Source organism: Anolis sagrei, chromosome 2 (genome assembly GCF_037176765.1).
Source record: "Anolis sagrei isolate rAnoSag1 chromosome 2, rAnoSag1.mat, whole genome shotgun sequence".
In the NCBI taxonomy this organism is placed as follows: Eukaryota; Metazoa; Chordata; class Lepidosauria; order Squamata; family Dactyloidae; genus Anolis; species Anolis sagrei.
Window position 1 is genome coordinate 159390702 of NC_090022.1, and position 24689 is coordinate 159415390.

Here is a 24689-nt window from a genome sequence, read left to right on the forward strand (position 1 = left end):
TGTAGGTATCCTCAACCACCAGTCCAGTTGATTCCTATATGTGCAATAAAATGCGTATGTGCATGCACAAACGTGCTTTATTCCATACATTGCCTCAGGCAGCAAGATATCTTTGGGCAGTCCTGCTTAACTTGAATCTACAAGCCAGCCCTCAGAGGATAGGAATGAATTCCAGGGAAATTGCGATAGTACAGTACAAACCCTATATCTGTGGGGAATATGTCCCTGCACTTTGAATGACTATACAAAATTGCAGATAACTCTATGTCACATAATATTTGTTCCTGGGATATAGATGACATTTCCTACTTGGTTCTATCTTAAAAACATGGAAAAGGTTTATTAAATTGCTAAAACTATGGACATTTTGCCATACGTTTAGCTCTAGTTTTTCAATGAATCTCTCATAGAGTCTCAACCAATTCAACATAGTTTGTGGTAGCCACAAAAACAAAGTTTCTGGGGTATAAAAACTACTTTCGAAGTAAGTACAGCACAATTAAATAGGAAATGACACTTTCAAACCAGGAACAGAATTTATTTCCCCTGCCATGCGTTGCTGTGGCCCAGTCTGTGTATTTTGTGTTTTGTGGATGTATATATGTGTGTGTGTATATTTGTGTATATTTGTATATATGTGGTTTTGTGCATGCATTGTAATGTGGGTTTTTTTTTTGGCTTTTTAAGTCCCTTCCGCTGTGTTTTATGAGTGATGGTCACTTGTTGACCTGATAGGCATATTGTGTCCAAATTTGGTGTCAATTCTTCCAGTGGTTTTTGAGTTATGTTAATCCCACAAACAAACATTACATTTTTATTTATATTTATTTATTTATTTATTTTGCTTATATACTGCTGTTCTCAGCCCAGGGGCGACTCACAGCGGTGTACAACATAGGAAGAACAAATTCAAAACACAGTATAAAAACAATTCACGATCCATTATGCAACAACATTATACAAAAAAGCATTATACAAAACATTGTCATTACTACGAAAACCCTTCAGCGTCGTCTCATCGTCCAAACCACAATCCAATATCATTTTCTGTTATTCCATTCCTATAGTCATTACCAATCATTGCACTTCTTGTTCGAACGCCTTCTTGAACAACCAAGTCTTTAGTTTCCTGCGGAATGTCATCAGGGAAGGAGCCTGTCTGATGTCCATGGGAAGGGTGTTCCACAGCCGAGGAGCCACCACTGAGAAAGCCCTATCTCTCGTCCCCGCCAGCCGTGCTTGTGAAGCAGGTGGGATCGAGAGCAGGGCCTCCCTGGAAGATCTCAAAGTCCTGGTGGGCTCGTAGGTCGAGATGCGGTTGGATAGGTATCTTGGGCCGGAACCGTTTAAGGCGTTATAGGCCAACGCCAGCACCTTGAATTGAGCCTGGTAGCAAACCGGCAGCCACTGGTACAACAAGGGGGTTGTGTGCTCCCTGCGTCCCGCTCCTGTAAGTAACATGGCTGCCGCACGTTGGACCAATTGAAGCTTCCGGGCCGTCTTCAAAGGCAACCCCACGTAGAGAGCGTTGCAGTAGTCTAAACGGGATGTAACCAGAGCGTGGACTACCGTGGCCAAGTCAGACTTCCCAAGGTACAGGTGCAGCTGGTTAGATTTTGTTATATAGATTTTGTTACATAGTGTAACAGCAAAAACTATTGAAAGTGTTTGGGTCCAAGCATACCATTGAGTAGGCCTGGAAAATGCTTCGATTGGTTATATTTTGTTAGAAGTGGGTAAATGTAATAGTTCCAATTCCACAGATAAAGGGGTCATACTGTACAGTGTTGGGGAACATATGTGTGGTTGCTAAAAACAAGCATGTGTGTGTGTGTCATGATTTCATAGGGGTTTCTTAGGCAAAGGATACTCAGGGGTAGTTTCGCCAGTTCCTCCCTTTGAAATAGAACTTATGGCACTGAGTATTCGTGTTGATTCCCCATCTAAGCACTAACCTCGACTGATTCTGCTTAGCATCCACTTTCTCCATATGTCAGTCACCCTGGGAGAAGCCCCGCCCCCGGCTCGTGCTGGCCCCGCCTCCCCCGGGCGCGCGCGACCCCTTCCCTTCCCTTTCCTCGCCGGGCAGGAGCCTTTCTTGGGCGGGCGTAAGACTGCGGTGGGCGGCGACGCCAACCAGCGCAATTGTTAAATGCCCTCGCGCTGTCGGCGGGCCCCGCTTCTGCTCCGCGGAAGGAAGCGATGGGTCGGGCGGGCGGGCAGCCTGGGTCCTGAGCGGGGAGTCCGGCGTGGACCAGCATGCTGGGACCCAGCGTGGAAGCCCGGCGGGTCCACCGTCCGCCTCAGCCGCCCGCCCCGGACCCCGACCCACAGCAGCGCTGGGCCCGGCTCTTCGACCAGCTGGACGCCAACAAGGACGGCCGCGTGGATGTCAACGAGCTGCGCGAGGGCCTGGCCCGCATAGGCATGGACGCCGGGGCCCACGCCGAGCAGGCGAGTCTCTGTGCGGGTGGATGTCTGGGTGTGTGTGTGGAGGCTGGCTTCCTCAACACCGTCCGCTCTCTCCCCCCCCCCCCCCCCCAACCCTTTCCCAGCTCCAACCTGACTCAAGAACGCAATTCTTCTTGCCTGCCTGCCTGCCTGTCTTTTCTTCCTTCCTTCTTTCCTTCCTTCAGGTCTAACCCGGCTCCCTAATGCCTCCCTACCTTCCTTCCTACCTTCCTTCTTTGGCTCTAGCCTGACTCTCTACTAGAGTCCGTCCTTCCCTCCTTCCTTCCTTGGCTATAATCTGCCCCCCTAATACAGTCCGTCCTTCCTTCTTTGCCTCTAACCTGGCACACTAATAGAGGCCTTCCTTCCATCCATTCTTCCATCCAGCCATCTGTCCTTGGCTGTAATCTGGCTCCCTAATACAGTCTGTCCTTCCCTTACTTACTTACTTCAGGTTTAACCTGGCTCCCTAATGCCTGCCTGCCTGCCTTCCTTCCTTCCTCCCTCCCTCCCTCTCTAACCTGGCTCCCTAATGCCTTCCTACCTACCTACCTACAGGTTTAATCTGGCTCCCTAATGCCTGCCTGCCTTCCTGCCTTCCTTCCTTCCTCCCTCCCTCTCTAACCTGGCTCCCTAATGCCTTCCTACCTACCTACCTACCTACCTACCTAGAGGTTTAACCTGGCTCCCTAATGCCTGCCTGCCTTCCTGCTTTCCTTCCGGTTTAACCTGGCTCCCTAATGCCTTCCTTCTTTCCTGCCTTACTTCCTACAGGTTTAACCTGGCTCCCTAATGCCTTCCTACCTACCTACCTACCTACCTACCTACCTAGAGGTTTAACCTGGCTCCCTAATGCCTGCCTGCCTTCCTGCCTTCCTTCCTTCCTTCCGGTTTAACCTGGCTCCCTAATGCCTTCCTTCTTTCCTTCTTTCCTGCCTTACTTCCTACAGGTTTAACCTGGCTCCCTAATGCCTTCCTACCTACCTACCTACCTACCTACCTAGAGGTTTAACCTGGCTCCCTAATGCCTGCCTGCCTTCCTGCCTTCCTTCCTTCCTTCCGGTTTAACCTGGCTCCCTAATGCCTTCCTTCTTTCCTTCTTTCCTGCCTTACTTCCTACAGGTTTAACCTGGCTCCCTAATGCCTACCTACCTACCTACCTACCTACCTACAGGTTTAACCTGGCTCCCTAACGCCTGCCAGCCTGCCTGCCTGCCTTCCTTCCTTCCTTCCTTCCTTCCTTCCTTCCTTCCTTCCTTCCTTCCTTCCAGTTTAACCTGGCTCCCTAATGCTTTCCTTCCTACTACCTACCGGTTTAACCTGCCTCTCCAATGCCTTCCTTCCTTCCTTCCTTCCTTCCTTCCTTCCTTCCTTCCTTCCTTCCTTCTTTCCCCTCTAACCTGGCTCCCTAATACCTCCCTCCCTCCCTCCCTCCCTCCCTCCCTTCCTTCCAGTTTAACCTAGCTCCCTAGTGCCTTCCTTCCTTCCTCTCTTACATGGCTCCCTAATACCTCCTTTCTTCCTCCCTCCCTTCCTTCCTTCCTTCTTTCCTCTCTAACCTGGCTCCCTAATACCTACCTTCCTTCCTTCCGGTTTAACCTAGCTCCCTAGTGCCTTCCTTCCTTCCTCTCTTACATGGCTCCCTAATATCTCCTTTCTTCCTCCCTCCCTCCCTCCCTCCCTCCCTCCCTCCCTCCCTTCCTTCCTTCCTTCCGTCCTTCCTTCCTTCCTTCCTTCCTTCCTTCCTTCCTTCCTTCAGGTTTAACCTAGCTCCCTACTGCCTTCCTTCCTTCCTCTCTTACATGGCTCCCTAATACCTCCTTTCTCCCTCCCCCCTCCCTCCCCCCCCTTCCTTCCTTCCTTCCTTCCTTCCTTCCTTCCTTCCTTCCAGTTTAACCTAACTCCCTAGTGCCTTCCTTCCTTCCTCTCTAACCTGGCTCCCTAATACCTTCCTTCCTTCCTTCCTTCAGGTTTAACCTAGTTCCTTAGTGCCTTCCTTCCTTCCTCTCTAACCTGGCTCCCTAATTCCTTCCTTCCTTCCTTCCGCTCTAACCTGGCTCCCTAATGCTTACCTTCCTTCCTTTTTTCCTTTCTTTGGCTCTAATCTGGCTTTCTAATACAGTTTTTCCTTCCTTCCTTTTCCACATCCTCCAGCTCTAAATTGGCTCCTTAATAGTTACCTTCCTGTCTTCCTTTTCCCCTTCCTTCAGTTCTAACTTGGCTCCCTAATGAGCCAACAATGCCATGCCACGGCTTAAAAACCCAATGGGATTTTGGCCTGCATAAATAGGTGTTTAATGTCTAGATAAATAAATAGATAAGAGCCCCCAATGGTACAATGGGTTAAACCCTTGTGCCGACAGGACTGAAGACCAACAGGTCGGAGGTTCGATTCCGGGGAGAGTGTGGATGAACTCCCTCTGTCAGCTCCAGCTCCCCATGTGGGGACATGAGAGAAGCCTCCCACAAGGATGATAAAACACCAAAAACATCCTGGTGTCCCCTGGGCAATGTCCTTGCAGATGGCCAATTCTCTCACACCAGAAGCGACTTGCGTTTTCTCAAGTCACTCCTGACATACACACAAAAAGTCTACATCCAAGGAAGTCATGCTACCCATCTATTCTGCCTCTATTCAGACTGCACCTGGGCACTGCAATTGAAGGGAGCTGGAATGTGTCCAGAGGAGGGTGATTAAAATGATCAAGGGTCTGAGAACAAGTTATTACAAGCGGCTTAAAGAGATGGACATGTTTAGCCTGCAGAAGAGAAGACCGAAAGGTGACATGATGAGGGCCATGTATAAATATGTGAGAGGAAGTCATAGGGAGGAGGGAGCAAGCTTGTTTTCTGCTGCCCTGGAGACTAGGATGAGGAACAATGGCTTCACGCTACAAGAAAGGAGATTTCACCTGAACATTAGGAAGAATTTCCCAACTGTGAGAGCTGTTCAGCAGTGGAACTCTCTGCCCCAGAGTGTGGTGGAGGCTCCTTCTCTGGAGGCTGTTAAGCAGAGGCTAGATAACTATCTGTCAGGGGTACTTTCAATGTGATTTTCCTGCTTCTTGACAGGGAGTTGGACTGGATGGCCCACAAGGTCTCATCCAACTCATTTTATTAGGGAGCCAGTCTATACACTATTCCATGGTGCTAAAACTTACTTTCCTTCCCTTTTCCCTTCCTTCAGCTCTAACCTGGCTCCCTAATACCTACCTACCTACTTACCTACCTACCTACCTCCCTTCCTTCCTTCCTCCCTTCCTCCCTCCCTCCCTTCTTTCCTTCCTTCCTTGGCACTAACCTGGCTCTCTAATAGAGTCCTTTCTTCCTTCCTTCCTTCATTCCTTCCTTTTACTCTTCCTTCAACTCTAATCTGGATCCCTAATACCTACCTACCTACCTTCCTTCCTTTTACTCTTCAACTCTAATCTGGCTCCCCAATACCTTCCTTTCTTCCTTCCTTCCTTCCTTCCTTCCTTCCTTCCTTCCTTCCTTCCTGGGCTCTAACCTGGCTCCTCTAATAGAGTCCTTCCTCCCTCCCTCCCTCCCTCCCTTCCTTCCTTCCTTCCTTCCTTCCTTCCTTCCTTCCTTCCTTTTACTCTTCCTTCAACTCTAATCTGGATCCCTAATACCTTCCTTCCTTCCTTCCTTCCTTGGCTCTAATCTGGCTCTCTAATAGAGTCCTTCCTTCCTTCCTTCCACTCTTCCTTCAACTCTGATCTGGATCCCTAATACCTTCCTTCCTTCCTTGGCCTAATCTGGCTCTCTAAAAGAGTCCTTCCATCTTGTTTCCTTCCATCCTTTCTTCTTTCTTTCTTTCTTTCATTCATTCTTTCTTTCTTTCTCTCTCTCTGACTCCAACCTGACTCCCTAATACAGGCCTTCCCTCCCTCCCTCCATGGCCTCCTACTTTTCCAGTTTCCTTTCCTAAAAGTTTCCAAGTGGGTTGCCTGAATGTCCATGCAATATCTTCTAGAATATCTCCCTTATTGTGGGAAGGGGCTGATTTCATATTTGCTTCTGATCAGCCTAGGTCCCTTTTTGGCTTGCTTTAGGCGCTGCAGAGCCTATTAAGCAGGATAGCTTGAATCCTTCCTTGCACACCAATGAAAGGGAGGCTTTGCTTATGAGTCACCCACTTTAGCTCCCACTCGGGACTAGAAAAGCTCTTTGCCACTCTCTTCCCATCCCCCACCATCATCAATCCCATTCTCAGAAAAATGACCAAATAATTTAATCCTGCAACTTCAATGTGGCACAAAGATGCTGCCACAATTATGCAGCAAGGCTCTGTAGCAAAGGGTTTGATAGATTGTTGTGTGCCTTCAAGTCATTTCTGACCTACAGAGACCCTGAAGCAAATCTATTGCAGGGGGGTTGGGGCTGAATTTGATCATTAGAGGTTTGTCATTGTGGTCCCTTAAGGCTGGGAGAGTGTGATGTGTCAAAGTCACTGAGAAGGGGTGCTTCATGGTCGAATGGTGATTTGAACCCTAGTTTCAAAGTGTCCTAGTCCAATATTCAGACCATTAAACAATACTGGCTTGTGATCGGTAGGTAGGTGCATTTTCATGGAGAGGATAGTAGGGGAGAGGGAACAAGGGCATCTATTATTATTTATATATTTACAGTATTTATATTCCGCCCTTCTCACCACACAGGGGACTCAGGGCGGATTAAAATGTACATATACATGGCAAACATTCAATTCCATAGACACAGCATATATAGACAGACACACAGAGGCTATTTAACATTCCAGCTTTTTCATGAGGGTATTCTGGCCACCAGGGGAGCTGTTGCTTCACTGTCCATTTGTAACACTGATGAAGTACTTCCTCATTCTTTGCATGCTTGCTGGAGATTTTTATGGCTCCATAAATTAGTCTCCCCACATAAGTGGTACCTAAACATCCTACTTGATTTGATGGGCTGCAAAGGTCAACAGCAAGCTACACAAATTGGTCGGAAGCTCACCCCCACCCAGGCTGGCTTCGAACTCATGACCTTTTGGTCAGTAGTGATCTTAATGTAGCTGACTCCCAGCCAGCTGCGACACAGTTTCTAGATGGGAAAAGACCTAAACTGGTACATTTTTACTAGTCTGGGGAAGGATGGATTTTGACTTACTCCAGCTGGACAAGCAGAATGTGTTCTTACAAAAGTACTGTCTTCTTTTGCAGCCAAAGAGCAGTACATTCATTGAGATAGCAAGATGCAGATTGTAGATATAAAACAGATTTAACCCCTTGGGTGTGGCTTTAACATCATTGAGAATACCCAAGCTGAGTGACAGAAATGTCTTTGGCTTGCAATGTATGAGTGGGTAACACCAGGAGTCCTAAACCAATGGGGTTTAGGGTTATGAAGCTGGACTATCAAGATCAGCTAACCCTGCTTTTGGACGTGCTACTCAGAATAGGAGTTGTCGTGCGTATAGACTTCTGGAGGAAAGCTGGCATTGTTCGTCTGCTGTGGGAGCAAAACAGCAAAGTGGCGCCATTGAAGAATTTACAGATTTATTATGGCATAAGCTTCTGCGAACCAGCATCCATTTCATCAAATGCAGGCAGCGTTATGCTCACTTGGCAGCTTTCTCTCTGCATGTATGTTTATGCACATGGGAGATGGGGGGAATTTAAACTGGCAAGGCAACAGGGAAAGTACCATCCGAGAAAATTCAGTGAATGTGTGAAATATGTGTCCAATTAAGTACAGTGATCATGGATTTCCTGGAGTAGAGAGATCGATGCTAATCTCTGCAAATACACAATCTCTGGGCGTTTCCGGATAGAAGGCTTATATTTAAAATATAGTACAACTATTCTAGTTTTTTTTCCCTTAAGATATTTTTTTCTGATAAGCAAAACAGGAAGGAACAAAACAATGGAAACAAATAAATAGGACAGCTACAATTTGAACATCTTCTTCCCCCAAAATCCACGAATGAGGCGCTGCAATTATATAATGAAAATGTGTTCTGACACAACTGGCTGCACTTCCAGGTTTCACTAAGACTTAATTTGGTTCCACAAACTACCACACATCATGGATATAAGATAAGATTAGGCTGGTCTCCAAACATTTCAGATAAGGGTTATGCAACCTCTAGTAGAAATGAGTACTTAAGCAATTGATTGTACCCCACACTAGCCTGGGGCTAGCATACCAGATGCCTGTGGATAGCAGTTGGAGAGAAATGGAGGTTAGGTCCTCAAAGCTGTATCTGTGAGAACCAAGCAAAAGATATTGAATTGCGCAGACATGAGACAGCACTTCTCCTAGTAGATAGGATAACTTGTGTACTTACTTAAGTGATCCCTCGTTGTCCAAGTCTAATGGCCTTCCAAGTGTAGTGTCTTGGCGGTGGATACGTAGGTGACTCTGGAGCTCTATTCTTGACCCACATGTTCTTCCACAGGGAGGACATCGGTTTCCAGGTGAAAGGTGGTTCCAGTCAGGGTTGGCTTGATGCACCTTCCTCTTGGCACGTTTCTCTCTTGGCCCTGCATTCATACCTCTTTGAATAACACAGCAATGCTGGCCACAGGTGACCTCCACCTTGAGAGCCAGGGCTTCCCAGTTCTTGATGTCTATGCCACTGTTTTTAAGGTTGGCCTTAAGCCCATCTCTAAATCTCTTTTCCTGTCCATCAACATTCCATTTTCTGTTCTTTAGTTGGGCGTATAGTAACTGTTTTGGGAGACAGCGATCAGGCTTTTGGACAACATGGCCAGTCCAGCAGATTTGATGCTATAGGAGCATCGCTTCAGTGCTAGTGGTCTTTGCTTCTTCCAGCATGCTGACATTTTTCCGCCTGTCTTTCCAAGAGATTTGAAGGATTTTTCGGAGGCAACACTGATGGAATCATTCCAGGAGTTAAGTGTGATGTCTGTAGACAGTCCATGTTTCGCAGGCTTATATTGTCCTTCCAACCTACATATAGCAGGGTTGGGAGGACAATCGCTTTATAAACAAGCATCTTGGTATCTCTACAGATGTCCCAATCCTCAAACACTCTCTGCTTCATTTGGAAGAATGCTGCACTCGCAGAGCTCAGGCGGTGTTGTATTTCAGTGTCAATGTTGACTTTTGTGGAGAGGTGGCTGCCAAGGTAGTGGAAATGGTCAACGTTTTCTAATATTACACCATTCAGCAGTATTCCTGGCATTGCAGAGGGATTGGCTGGTGACTGCTGGAAGAACACTTTGGTTTTCTCAATGTTCAATGAGAGGCCAAGCTTCTCAATGTTGTCCATGGTAAAGTTTACTTCCCCATCTCTTTCTAGTCTTTATATGCAAGCTAAAGTGAAACTACATAGAAAGACTTCCTTGGTGTTGTGTGCCTTCAAGTCATTTTTGACTTACTATCATGGGGCTTCTTGGCAATAATTGTCCAGATAGGTTTTTTCCTCTGCTTTCCTCTGAGGCCAAGAGAGTTCAATTTGCCCAAGGTTATCCCCATCTACGTTTTATGTCCAGGCAAGGATTCAAACCCTGGTTTTCAAAATCATATTCCAGTGGTCAAACTTTTTTACCACCCTGGCTCTTTATAGGAGAGCCTGCTGAGTACCAAATCATGCTTATACTAGTCCTGGACACCCATCAACTTTAAGTCATGAGACTGATAAGAATAATATCTGCTTGTTTAAGAAGCATATCTGCCTCAAACTATTGCTTGGAAGAGTGACTTTCACTCATCCCCAATCCAGCACCCTGCAGATGTTTTGAATTACAGTGTATATGACACTCAACCAAGGCTACTCTGGGCAGATAGGATTTGTGGTCCAGAAAACCCAGTGGACACCAGAATGCAGAAGACTGGTCTATGGTCTCCACTGGCCCACAGGGAGATATAGATTTACAGACTTGGAGGTTTGGATATATCGTTACTATTCTTGATTGAAGAAGTGGCCCATCTATTGTATGTGCTCATTTAACATAGCTTTATTTATGCCATAGTATTGCTCTGGGGGAACTAAAACTGTCTTGAAAATATGGTCCAAAAATATTACATGAAGGGTCCTGAAATTGAGCCCTCATGAAATTTCCAGGCCTAATAGTCTAGTTAAAATGTAATTTTAGTGTGATGTTTAATTGGTTGTAATGTTTCATTATTGTGTGATGTTGATGTGTTAATATGTTATTGTTTAACTTATGGTAGTCGTATTTACTGTTGGTTGCACTTTACAGCATTGAATATTTGCCACTGTATGTTGTTAACAGCCCCGAGTCTCCATTTGGGGAGATAGGGTGGGATATAAATAAAGTTTATTATTATTTATTCATGTCATCTGTGGAGTTTGCAAAAGAGCATTATACTTCTTTACACCCACCTTTCTGGTGAAAGCAACCTAATTCTGGGGTTTGTTGCTGCCTTGCTTCCCCCTGTATTTTCCGAGGGTATGTTTTTACCATGTCCCTTTTGGGGCCATTAAAAAATCATTAGCATCCTCCAAAGGTTTGTTCAGAGTGCATTTAAACAGCACCCGGGGCAATGTGTGTGATTATTCTTCAGGTAGCTGCAGTTGAACTTGATTTAGCTCTGCTAGCAAGGCAAGAGTGGGCAGAAGTCTAGCTTTGATTTTCACTCATTCAGCATCTGCCAACTGGGATAATTAGATGAGAGAGGAAGGGAGGTTACCCTTTAGAATTAGGTGACAGAATATTTCTTTTACTGTTCTTTTGGGTAACAGTACAGAACTAAATTTGTGATTCTCTAACGCTCCCAGCCCATTCCTGTTTTTCCCCCTCCTTCCTATTAACGGCCTAATTTAGGCTTTGTGGTGCTAATTATTGTTGCTATTTTAAACTGTAGAAAGATGGAAAGCTTTGCTGATCTGCTACAGATTGCCCAGAGGACTTTCTGTAGACCCAGGTCCACTTTTGGGCCAAGCATTTTGTAAACCCATAATGGAAACTATGTGTTCCACCCTCACATTTATTTTTATTTATTTATTTCAAACATTTTTACCCCGCCTTCCTCAACCCCTAGGGCAGTGTTTCTCAACTTTCCTAATGCTGCAACCCCTTAATACAGTTCCTCATGTTATGGTGACCCCCAACCATAAAATTATTTTTGTTGCTACTTCATAGCTGCCATTTTGCTACTGTTATGAATTGTAATTTAAATATCTGATATGCAGGATGAATTTTCATTCACTGGACCAAATTTGGCACAAATACTGGATACTGGTGGGGTTGGGAGGGGGAGGTTGATTTTGTCATTTAGGAGTTATAGCTGCTGGGATTTATAGTTCACCTAAAATCAAAGAGCATTCTGAACTCTACCAATGATGGAAATGAACCAAACCTGGCACACAGAAAACCCATGACCACAGAAAATATTGAAAGGGTTTGGTGGGCATTGACCTTGAGTTCTGGAGTTGTAGTTCAGTTACATCCAGACAGGAGTGTGGGCTCACACAATGATAGATCTGGACCAAACTTGGAATGGATACTCAATATACTCAAATGTGAACACTGGTGGAGTTTGGGGAAAATAGACCTTGAAATTTGGGAGTTCTAGTTGCTGGGATTTATAGTTCACCTGCAATCAAAGAGCATTCTGAACCTCACCAATGAGAGAATTGGGCCAAACTTCCCACGCAGAACCCCCATGACTAACAGAAAATATTGTGTTTTCTGATGGTCTTTGGTGACTCCTTTGACACCCCCTTGTGACCCCCCCCCCCCGGGGGTCCCGACCCCTAGGTTGAGAACCACTGCCCTAGGGGGACTCAGGGAGGCTTCCAATTGGCAACAATTTGATGCCGCATAATAAAATACAAAACAGCAAATTATAACAGTTAAAAGCATAAACATTAAGACATAAAGATTAAAACAGTATACTTACAGTCCATTGAGCTATTACCAGTCTGGTGGCTATTTATCTAGCCATATACTATTGAGTACTCTGCTTAATTTATTCAAATCCACTTCCAAGCCATAGTCAACATTATCAATTGTCCTTTAACCTAATTGCCCGAAGGCCTGGTCCCACATCCATGTTTTTACCTTCTTTCTAAAGGTGAGGAGGAATGATGATGACATAATTCCACAGGTGGGAGCCACCACCGAAAAGGCCCTGTCCCTCATCCCCGCCAAACGTGTCTGAGACTGAGGCGGGGCCGAGAGCAAGGCCTCCCCAGAAGATCTTGAACTCCAAGGTGGGACGTAGAAGGAAATACGTTCGGACAGGTACGCTGGACCAGAGCCATATCCCACATCCCCACAGCCAATGTTATTGAAACTCCCAGCATTCCTCACTTTTGGTTATATTGGGTAGAGCAAATAGGATTTGTCATCAGCTGCATCTTTGGGCATAAAATTCCCACCTCTGGGAGTAATATGCAGTTCTGAAAATATTGTCTGGTTGCAACTTCATCCAATCTACTTAGCAAACCACTATAGTAAGGCATGTTGGTAGTTTCAGTACAACAACATCTAGAGCACTATTCTTTGCTTACCACTGCGCAAAGTAATTTGAAACATTTTTCTTTTCCTGTTTCAGTGGGAAAGTAAAGGGATGACAAAGATGTAAAAATAATGTTTTACAAGGCCCTTCCATACACATACATATCTTACAAGGCCATTCCAGGTTTTGTCTTATGGGATCAGGGTGCCTCTAATTCCTGCAACCAAACTACAAATCCCGGGATTCCATAGGATGGAGCCAATAACTGTCCACTGTGAAAGGTCCGATTTGTAATTGTTTTGCCTTCAAGTCATTTCCAACTTATCATGATGAACCTTTATTTGGGACTTGAGAGTCATGTATGGCCACTTAGTGGGTTTCCATGGCTAAGCAGATAATTGAACCGTGGTCCCCAGAATTGTAGTCCAATGCTCAAACCGCGACATCATATCTGCTCTTGAAAAGGCCAGTAGTGGGACAAAATCAATTTGGGGTTGTTTTTACTTTTCATGGGGGAATAGTGCAGAGCCTGGAGTGTCTTCAGTGGTGACCAAAGGTTGAGTGAGGACACTTAAAGCAGTAGGAGATGTTGAAGGAGTGTCTGGAGATTCTTGCCTGAATATAAACACATTGTGTCTGACTTCACGTAGGACGTTGCAATGGCAATATTTATCTGTTCATGTCTTGGTTGTTTGAAGAAGATGTAGATGGCAGGCATGTAGCCAAGGGGGGGGGGACTCGGGGGGCTTCAGCCCCCCCCCCCGAAATTCTCATGGTGGTTCGCGAAAAGGCCTTACTGGTGCATTATTTAAACTGTTATGTTTATTCATATCATGATCTGATCATCATACTCAATATATCCCATATGCATGGGGGTATTGGGGTAACGATACAAAAGGTTTGCTAGGCTAGACCCTCTTTCACTCAGACTCAGCCCCCCCCCCCCCCGAAATTCAGCCCCCGAAACGAAATCCTGGCTACGGGTCTGGTAGATGGTGTCTTGCACATCTAAAATATATATATTTACAAACAAACATAACATAAACCTGATGCTACAAAATGGAGGACACTGTCAGTTCAAGATTTGGAAGGGGTCTCATGCACCAATGAGTCTAACCCCCGCTTAATGTAGGATCTCCAGAAAAAGCATCCCCAGCAGGGAGCTGTCCAGCCCCCCTTTTTAAGACATCCAAAGGAGACCTCATCACCATCAATTGGTTACATTCTTGAACTGCTCTCACTGTCACGAAATTCATTCTAATGTTCAAGTGAAATCTACTTTCCAAAGTAGCTTTGGAGAGTAACTTCAAACCATTAGACTTGGTTCTATCCTCTAGGGTAGCAGGGAACTGGCCTTCTGATAGCAGTAAATAATGGTTTCCATCTTAATAATAATAATAATAATAATAATAATAATAATAAACTTTATTTATACCCCACCACCATCTCCCCAAGGGGACTCGGGGTGGCTTACATGAGGCCAAGCCCAGCAAAACAGTAAACAATATACAACAGAACACAGCAAAATAAAATAAAATACAAACCCATTTTAACGCATCAACAATATTTATTTATTTTATTTATTTACAGTATTTGTATACTGCTTTTCTCACCCCTAGGGGGACTCAAAGTGGTTTACACATAAGTAAAGGCAAAGTTCAATGCCAATACAAACAATTACAGTTATATACTACAATTAGACATAAATCAAATTAAAACACTACATCCACAAGCATTGAAACAATCATTAAAACAATAAAACAGTCCCATCTGTTGAATCGCCGTTCCAGTCATTGTCCTTCTAAAATGCTGCATACAGGCCCGTAGCCAGGATTTCGATTGGGGGGGGGGGCTGAGTTTGTTTCGGGGGGGGGGGGGGGGCTGAGTCTGAGTGAAAGAGGGTCTACCCTATCAAACCTTTTGTAACGTTACCCCAATACCCCCATGCACATGGGATATATTGAGTATGGTGATCAGATCATGATATGAATAAACATAACAGTTTAAATAATGCACCAGTAAGGCCTTTTCACGAACCACAATGAGAATTTGGGGGGGGGGGGGCTGAAGCCACCCAAGCCCCCCCCCTCCCAGCATACATTTACTTCTACTGCCTGAAGGCCTGGTCCCAAAACCATAATGTTCATTTTTTCCTAAAAGCCAGGAGGGAGGGTGCGGATCTTACCTCATTTGGAAGTGTGTTTCATAGGCAGGGGGCCACAGCCGAGAAGGCCCTGTCTCTCGTCCCCGCCAGTCGCATCTGTGCTGTTGACGGGAGTGAGAGCAGGGCCTCCCCGGATGATCTTAGATTACGAGGTGGGACATAGGGGTGGATGCGTTCAGACAAGTAAGCTGGGCCAGAACCATATAGAGCTTTATAGGTCAAAACCAGCACTTTGAATTGGGCTTGGAGATGGACCAGCTGAATCTCATCCACAGATGCATTCTGTACCTTGGACTGGTCCCTTAACGTTCAAGGTAAAGTCTAGAACAAATCCAATGCCTGGCTGAGATAGAAGCTACCAGCCACCATTACCTTTAAAGCTGACTTCCCCAAACAGATACTGTCGACATTTTGTTGGATTTCGGCTCCTATAGTCCCTTTCTATTCATCATCTTAGATGGGGCTGGTGGGAACTGAGGCCAAAACACCTGGTGGACACTGCTTTTTGAGTGCTATAAAGGCAAATGTATTGTCAGCCCTTCACATTTGTGGATTGCACTTTTGCCAATTTGATAACTTGTGGATTTGATTAACATACTATCTCTAGGGATCTCTAATCCTCCAGCTAACTCTGATCAGTCTCTAGATTGGAATTAATTAAGAGTCATGCTGGAGGACCTAGAGATTCCCAAAAAGAACACTTCTCTATGCACTTACAGATCCACCAGAAAGGATTGTATTGGAAGTTGGTTTAAAAATATTTTTCCACTTTCAAGTGTGCCCTGCACCCTTATCCACCATGAATATGAAGAGATTACTTTAGTTTAAAAGTGAGATGTATCTCAAGCAATACAATGGAATTCCATAATGCCTAGCCCGAGGCTGCAGTGTTTTGAAGCCAAACTGCTATTTATCTATCCATAATAATTATTTTGAATTCAGTTTTCAAAGCAAGCTGCCATTGGTTGCCAAGGAAACCAGCGATTGAGAAAGGCAGCCTAATCTAGAGTAAAAGAGCTTGATTCGTAAAATCCTTGATCAGGATCAGAACCTAAAGCTGGAATCACAGGCACACATTTTAGATGCTCTTTTAGAATGGACAATTTGATATCTTCTAAGATCAAGATGGAAGCAGTAGTTGGAGGTAAGAGATCTGTACTAGTTCTGCCGCCGAGGCTAATAATGCAGTCTCAAGTGTGGTGGGTCAGGCCCCTTCCACACAACTGTATACAATCCACATTGAACTGGATTATATGGTAGTGTGGACTCAGATAATCCTGCTCAAAGCAGATATTGTGGATTATCTGCCTTGATATTCTGGGTTATATGGCAGTTTGGAAGTGCCCTCGGAAGAAATATGGGCTGCAGTACTTGGTTTGCCTGTGGAGCCCCCGGTGGCACAGTGGGATAATAATAATAATAATAATAATAATAATAATAATAATAATAATCTTTATTTATACCCCACCACCATCTCCCCAACAGGGACTTGGAGCGGCTTACATGGGGCCAAGCCCAAACAACAAACTACAATATAACAATACAAATTGCAACAAAATAAACAACATAACATTAAAATGTAAAACATCAAAACATATAAAATAATATACACAGAACATAGGGACCAAACATAATGACAGAGAGTGGGCCGCATGTACATAAAATGATTTAAAAACTCCGGGTGAGATCAGGGTGCAGAACTAATGGTAAGAGTGAACTCATAGAGAGATATGAAAATAAACAAACCTTCGAACATTTGGGGAGGGGGGGGCGAACTCCTGGGACAAGAACATTGAGGGAGCAATAGCATAAAGTTATGTGGCTACTCTCCGAAAGCTCAACGGCAGAGCCAGGTCTTAACACACTGAGCTGCTGAGCTTGTTGATCGTAAAGTTGCAGGATCAAATCCAGGAAGCGGCATGAGCTTCCGCTGTCAGGCCCAGCTTCTGCCAACCTAGTAGTCTGACAACATGTGAATGTGAGTAGATCAATAAGGACCGCTCCAGGGGGAAGGTAACAGAGCTCCATGCAGCCAGGCCAGCCACATAACCTTGGAGGTGTCTATGGACAATTCCGGCTCTTTGGCTTAGAAATGGCGATGAGCACCACACCCCAGAGTCGGACACAACTGGACTTAATGTCAGGAGAAAACCTTTACTTACTTAGTTTGCCTAACAATGCAGTCCTATGGAGTTCTGTTGAAAGCTCACGCTGTCCAAGAGCAAATCGATCCTAAATCTCCTTAAGACAAAATGAGCAAGCTAAGACTGTTGTATTTTGTAGAGTTTTTGCAAGGATTCCACATGAAAGTGAAATGCTGCAAATAACTTTTCCACTTTTCATGGCGTCACTGCAGTTTAAATTCAGTGTGTGTATATTAAACCCATAGAATAGGGGAGTTTTATTATTAGGACAGCTTTTGCTTGTTTGTCCTGATCAAAGTGTGTGGTTAGCATCCTGTTTCTCAATATGTCGCAGAGGGGCCTTTGCTGTGAGGAAGGGAAAAGAATGTTAATAGTGTTTATCCTCAGCATGCAGTCAGACATCTGCAGCAGTGCCATTCAAAATGGGCCAAAGGCTCTGCATACAGCTGGACTGCATGAACTGAAACACGTGCCTCAGAATATTTGGCCAAGAAGAGATACACCTTTTTTTAGTTTGCATACAGCTGCTTTGTAGATAATCCTGGACAGTTTGCTGTTACTGGTGCAGTCAGGCTCTGGCTCATGTTGCAAACCAAGATGTCTAACTATCTAATCTTCTCCATATCATTTCCAACAAATGCTCCTTCTTGTAATGTAGTGGAAGCAGCAAAAAAAAAATGTAAACTCAGGCCATATAGCCTGAAAAAACAGGCGGCTGTTAGGCTGTGAAGGTTTCAATTGAACATCGCAAATAATTTTTTGACAGTAAAAAAGGGGGGGGGGGTCGTTCTCTGAACATCTTTGATCCTCGCTGTTTGAAAAAGCAGTGAGAAGCCTTTCACTTTACTCTTTTATGAGTATGCTTCTTCTTTTCCAAAAGCACAGAAGTACATGTGAAGGTCAGAATCACACATACATACAACTTCAGGATTGGGTAACCTTTGCCTTCCCAGATTCTGTGAGACCCTCATAGCCATCAGTCACAAGGTGAGGGTGAATGGGAGTTGTTGTTCACTGACACCCGAAGGGGACATTGTAGTGGTTGTTATTGTCATGGACATATTTATTAATATCCCCACCTTTCACCCACAGTGGGACTCAAATGAAAATAATTGCAATATACAGGGTTGTATACCCATAGATTTTAAAGTGTGTTGTCCTATTTGATAATGCTTATGTTATTGTTTTATTGTTTTAAATTGCTTGTATTGTTGTTGTTATTGCTTGTATTGTTGTATTTTGGGCTCGGCCTCATGTAAGCCACACCGAGTCCCTTGGGGAGATGATACTGGGATATAAATAAAGTGTTGTTGTTGTATGGTTTTTCGGACTATATGGCCATGCTCTAGAGGCATTTTCTCCTGACGTTTCGCCTGCATCTATGGCAAGCATCCTCAGAGGTAGTGAGGAACAGTTCCAACAGACCTCACTACCTCTGAGGATGCTTGCCATAGATGCAGGCGAAACGTCAGGAGATAATGCCTCTAGAACATGGCCATATAGCCCGAAAAAACCTACAACAACCCAATGACTCCAGCCATGAAAGCCTTCGACAATACATTGCAATATACAGTTGGTCCTCCACATTGAGGGTTTCACTTTTTCAGATTCGATTATTTACAGAGGTTGACCATAAAGTTGCATTAGAGGTTTACAAAAAGAGCACTTCTCTAGACATTTGTAGGTCCTCCAGCATGGTTGTATGATCAACTTCTGATTGAAGCCAATCACAGAGTTCTGCTGGAGGACACAGAGATTCCAAGAGAGTTGTTATTTATTATTATTATTATTATATTTATTTATACCCCACTTTATTTCCCCCAAAGGTACTCAAAGCGGCAAAGAGTCTATCTCCTCAGGTTGTTATTGATGGGTTTTTCCACTTTCACATGGGGTACTGCACCCCTTACTCCAGATAATGTAGAGGATTCTTTTTGCAAATTGGATGTAGGTTGGATAGAAAGATGAGTTGATGGGCCACCCATTTAAACTGTATGGCCACTGATTCCCTTTGGCATCTCTAAAATAATCAGTGCTTGGAAAAGTTACAATTTGTGTTGATCAGCTCCCAGAGTCTCCTAGGCAGGGGAATCCATACTGGCAGGTAAATTTGTAATCCAAGAAAATGAACTTTCGTTGTCCTAAGCAAGGCAGTGGTTGCCAATCCTATTTATTTAACTCCTTTATACCCTGCCTCTCTTTTAATAGGGGACTCAGGACAGAGTTAAACATCAAACAAAATACAAATATAACAATATCTATCTACCTATACGCATAATAAAAGTGAACATATGTATTGTGTATGTGGCTGGGGTGTCCACTTACACAGACAAGCTCCTGCCTACACAGACAAGCTCCTGCCTCCACAAACATCGATAGCTCCCACTACTCAGGAGACACCAGTGGCCCTTGCTCCAGTGACACTGCAGTTTATAGTGAGCCCCATGAATATGTATAAGATCCCTGCCAATGTTCTCCACACACACCATACTCCCACTGCCTCTCCCTTAACCTTTTTCCTATACTTTTCTATGGCACACAGTAAACAGGAATTAATCAGCAACTGAACATACTAGAGAGGTTTGGAGAGAATTCACCATTATTTATAAGAGTTGGAGGTACTGGGATATATAGTTCACAATGGACCTGGAACTAACTTGGCACATAGAACCCCCATGACCAACAAAAATACTGTAGGTCTTTGGAAGGATTTAAAGTAGTTGTAATTCACCTACATCCAGAGCACACTATGAAACCAGGCAGTGATGGATCTGGACCAAACTTGGCATGCATGCCCAATATGCTCAAATTTGAATACTGTAGGGATTTGATGGGAATTGGACTGGACATTTTTGGAGTTTTAGGTACTGGAATGTATAGTTTACCGGCAATCAATGAGCACTCTGATCTCCACCAAAGATGGAATTGGGCCAAATCTGGCACACTGCACCCCCATGACCAGTAAAAAATACTGGAGGTCTTTGAGGAAAATTCACCTTGTGGGAGTTGTAGTTCACCTACATCCAGAGACTACTGTGAACTCAAACACTGATGAATCTGGACCAAACTTGGCACACATACCTGATATGCCAAAATTTGATTACTGGGGGGGTTTGGGGGGAACTGACTTTCTTTTCTGGGAGTTGTAGTTCACCCACAACCAGAGAAACTGTGACCTCCACTGATGATGGAGCTGGACCAAACTTGACACACAGAACCCCCATGGCTAACTCAACCTACTGGAGGGGTTTGAGGGAACTGACTCACCATAGTGGGAATTGTAGTTTACCCAACTGCCAGAGAGCACACTGAACCTCACCAATGATGCATCTGGAGCAAACTTGCCCAGCATAACAAACTTTAAGTGCTGATGGAGTTTTTCAGGGTTAACCTGGCATGACCCACAACCATATGCATTTTGTACGATAAAAATGACTTTTTCAAATAACCAACGCAACGCCAGGTGCCCAAGCTAATATAATATGAAAGTGTGACAACTTGAATCAAACCGCCTAATTAATACATTCATTTAAATTGTTCTGTAACTTGCAACCTGCCCATCTTACCCCCTAACCTGCATGTGAGCCCACCAGAAGTATGTTCCAGTGCCCAGTCCTTAGAAATGTGTGGGTATAAATTATGTAAAGGAAACCTGCTGACAGGAAAAAATGTGGAGTGAGTGATGGCCTGCAGCGCACAATAGGCAGTGTTTGCATCCAAAATGTTAATAAAACCTAGTTGGTATGTGAACTCCAAATGACACCACAGCAGTATTTGATGAAGAAATCAGATTAGTTCCTGTTGCAAGAAATGTAACCAACTTGGTGGCTGAGCTGATGTGCTCCGTCTTTTCAGAGCTCTACTTCCTCATAGAGTTGGAACCAGAAAGAACTCCTAGGGTGCATTGACACTGGACTAATGTAGCATGTTGATTTTCCTGTAACTACCATGCTTCCATCTGATGGAATTCTGGGTTTTGTACTTTCAGGGAGGGCTTATAATTCTTGACCAGGGAGCTGTGGTGCTACAGTTGAAGTGAATGCAGTAGAGAATTTGAAGCCCCTCACCAAACTACAAATCTTAGGGCTCTTCAGGATATATAAACATGGCTATCATATCACCTCTTAACTTTTTCTTCTCCAAGCTAAACATACTCAGCTCTCTAAGCCTTATAGGGCTTGGCTTCCAGAGCTTATACCATTTTAGTTGCCCTCCTCTGGATATGTTCCAGTTTGTCAGTATCCTTGCCCCTTTGAATTGGGGTGGTGACTTAGTGGGTTGAGTTTTGAGAACCGTTTTTGAATGCAAGTATGCAAAATATGGAAAATAAGACTGAAGTGATTTGTGCTACAGTCTCAAGAATAATTGCTTGTGTTGCAACTTAACACAATGGAGTTTCCCCTCTTGTTGCTGAATAACTTGGATCACATCATGCTTGAGACCTCCTTTTTTAGAAACGTATTTTATTATGCTATAAACACAAATCAATAAGCCAAATTCCAAGTGTTACACATATAAATCCTGAGTAATTCAACAAATATTAAAGACATTATGCTAATTTACACTGGTGCTTGAGACCTCCTTTCCTAAATAGGAAGTGTGGCTTTTGGTGGCTTGAGTTAAGAAACTCTTTGAAGTAGCCATGGCCCTAAGCTATTTTTCCCCTTTTGACTTTTTATGGATATAAAGACCTTCCGTGCATTTATTGTTATTGTGTGCCTTCAAGTTGTTTCCAATTTACAACATCTCTGTCACAGGATTGTCTGGGGCTGAGAATATCTGACTCACTCAAGGACATCGAGTGGGTTTCCAGGACCAAGCAGGGACTCAAGCCCTAGTCTCCAGAGTCATAGACCATTTCTCAAACCACTACATCACAGTGCTTCTCCCTTTCATGTGTGGCGAAGTTATTGTCTCTGTCATTTCCAGAAACTTTATTGCTTGGTAGAAATTTCACGCTTAAAGGCCAATCACAGCTCTTTGGAGGCTGGAAGAAGACAGTGGACTTATGTAATCAGCTTTCTCCAACCAGATCAACTCCAGATGTGTTGGATTTCTATGCCTATGCTGCCTGGTGATAATGGGGATCATGGTCCAATGTGTTTTGGAAAGGACTACACTCAATTTGGTGGAAAGTTGAAGGCCACTGAGCCAGCATTCCAGAGAGGCTAGATGTGAGGGAATGAAACACCCAAACAAACTCAGGAAGTTATAAATAGAGGTTTGCTCATGGCCCCTAGAGTTATTTTTACTTGTCCCTGGCGGCTTTTTATTGAAATGGCCTCTGGGGTGCCAGATGACAGATGCGGAAGTGGCCTCCTCAGCCCTGGAGAATATCAGCTCCTCTCTTACAGGAAAAGGCCACACAGAAACAATGGTTTGCAGTAATCACTAAACAGAAGTAGTAAGATGAGAACACTCATTGGCATCTCTGTGTGTGTGTTTCTCAATGTTTGCAAACAGTGACTTCTTTTTAATGGGTGCTGTTTCTTCCTATCATGTTTTCACAAGGAAGTAATGTAGCCAGGGCTGTAGCCAGAAAAAAAATTCGGGGGTGGGGGGTGTTGCAACATATTTTAGCAAATCATGAAGAGTAGTTCGATAACACAACAACAGCATTTTTAATACAGTACAAAGAGCCTTATTGCTCCGTAAAAGGTATAAGATACAAGGTATGCACGATTAGTAAGGCCAAAAATAGCCAAAACTGATTAAAACACACAATGTGGGTGGAATTAACAGCAGATAAAACTGATAAAACAAGGATTAAAACTTATAACCAGCATTTAAGATAGCAGTGACGTAGGTAAAAGGCAAAGGGTAACAGGCATGTTTCATCATGCCATAACATAAAATATTTTAAATTATATAGTTTCAAATATATTTCATATAGACTTCATTAAATCAAATTTCTATTTTAGTTAAAGTTTCAAGTCTTAAAATAACTGAAAATGGTTGCTAATTGATAATTTATAGTTACAAAAGCATACCACAACGTTTGTTAGAAACACTTGAAAACTGTGTCAATACACTTTGACAGAAATCAGGCTCTATTGATAAACTTCGGTGGACACTCAAGAGTGCAAGTCCAGTAAGTCTTTCTTGCCTCATTGTGCTTCTTGTGTATGTCTTCAAACGTTTAAGGGTTGAAAACAACCTTTCATTTGTAGCTGTTGACACTGGCAATGTTGCAGAAATCTGAAGAAGTTTCTTCACATTCGGAAAAAAAACTGTCCATCACAAAAAAATATGCTTCCAGTGAATTTGATGGTTTTTCTGCAGGTGCAATCTCATAGACTTAGCATGGGGATTTGGTTAACCAGTTAAAATTCATGAGTTAACCAAATCCCCTGAAAAATTTCGGGGCGGGGGGGGGGGGGGTTGAACCCCTAACACCCACACACATACATACAAACACACAAACACAAACACACACCCCAGCTACAGGCCTGGATGTTGCTTTATTTCTATTTAATGAATGCATTTGTGCGTCATCTCTCAACCCAACAGGACCCCAAGATTAGTTAAAACATTAAATTGTTGTTGTAAAGCAAGTCATTCTCCCCCAGCCTCAGAGGAGGGCAATGGCAAACCTCTTTGAAACACATTTTGCCAAGAAAATCCTATGATAGAGTCGCCATCAGTCAGAAGTGGCTTGAAGTCATGCAATACTGCAGTCCACTGGATGATGTAATTAAAGCATGAATGACTCTGGACTGATTTACCCTTCCTAAGAAAACAAGCTAGTACACCAACTGAAGCTGGACAAAGATACTATTGGCCAAAGTGGCTGTCTGGCTTTCCAGGAGCAGCACTACATCCAAGAGCACCCTGAATTACAATCATGATCTTGTAAAAGGAGTCCAACTCTACCCAGATAAGACTGTAATCCAATCCATTACATTTATACTGACCAGCAGAACTTCTGTCATGTCTGCATCGAACCCCAATTTATTCTGCCACAGCCAGGATTTAATTACATTGGGCAGTGATTTAGAACTTCTCCAGCTTCCTTGGCATTCATTGCAAAAGACAGACATAGTTGGGTAGCATCCATAACCTGGTGACATCAAATCCCAAACTCCAGATGGACTCCCCCAGTGTCTTTGTGTAGATATTGCAAAGCAAAGAGGGCAAGACTGGGCATTGTGGGACCCCATAGGTAGATGGTTCCATCCTTACTTCAAAATGTCAGGAACCACTGCTGCGCCGTGCCCACAATGGCCAAATGATCCAGGAAGGACACCATGAATGCTGATGAGAGATCCAACAGAAGCAAATTTTTGGAGTTAGGGAGGAATTTTTTTTCCTGAATCTTTTTAAACATCTGACCGTGTGTATAAATACAAATATTGTCATGTGCCAATTGAGTGGCTGCAGGACAAAGAAAACAGAACCTTTGTACCTTTAATAGCTATAGAGGTGCATGTTGTTATGCTAGCCTCATCTGCTGAAACTCTGCTTTTCACACAACTGTTCAGGGAAGAGTTGTTACCTCTCTATCCTGTGGCCAG

At 43.9% G+C, this 24689-nt stretch overlaps 1 protein-coding gene across 2 annotated transcripts in view; it reads left to right on the plus strand.

Moving 5' to 3' along the window:
• Positions 1–2103: 2103 nt before the first annotated feature.
• LOC132768069 (mitochondrial adenyl nucleotide antiporter SLC25A23) overlaps positions 2104–24689 on the plus strand; it is a 76304-nt gene continuing 53718 nt past the window's right edge. For both annotated transcript variants that reach the window (XR_010909253.1, XM_060763652.2), the window contains exon 1: positions 2104–2454. Coding sequence is in view for 1 of the 2 variants with exons in the window: in XM_060763652.2 (XP_060619635.2) it covers positions 2260–2454 (195 nt within the window). In the remaining variant the exon portion in view is untranslated. The remainder of the gene's footprint in view (positions 2455–24689) is intronic.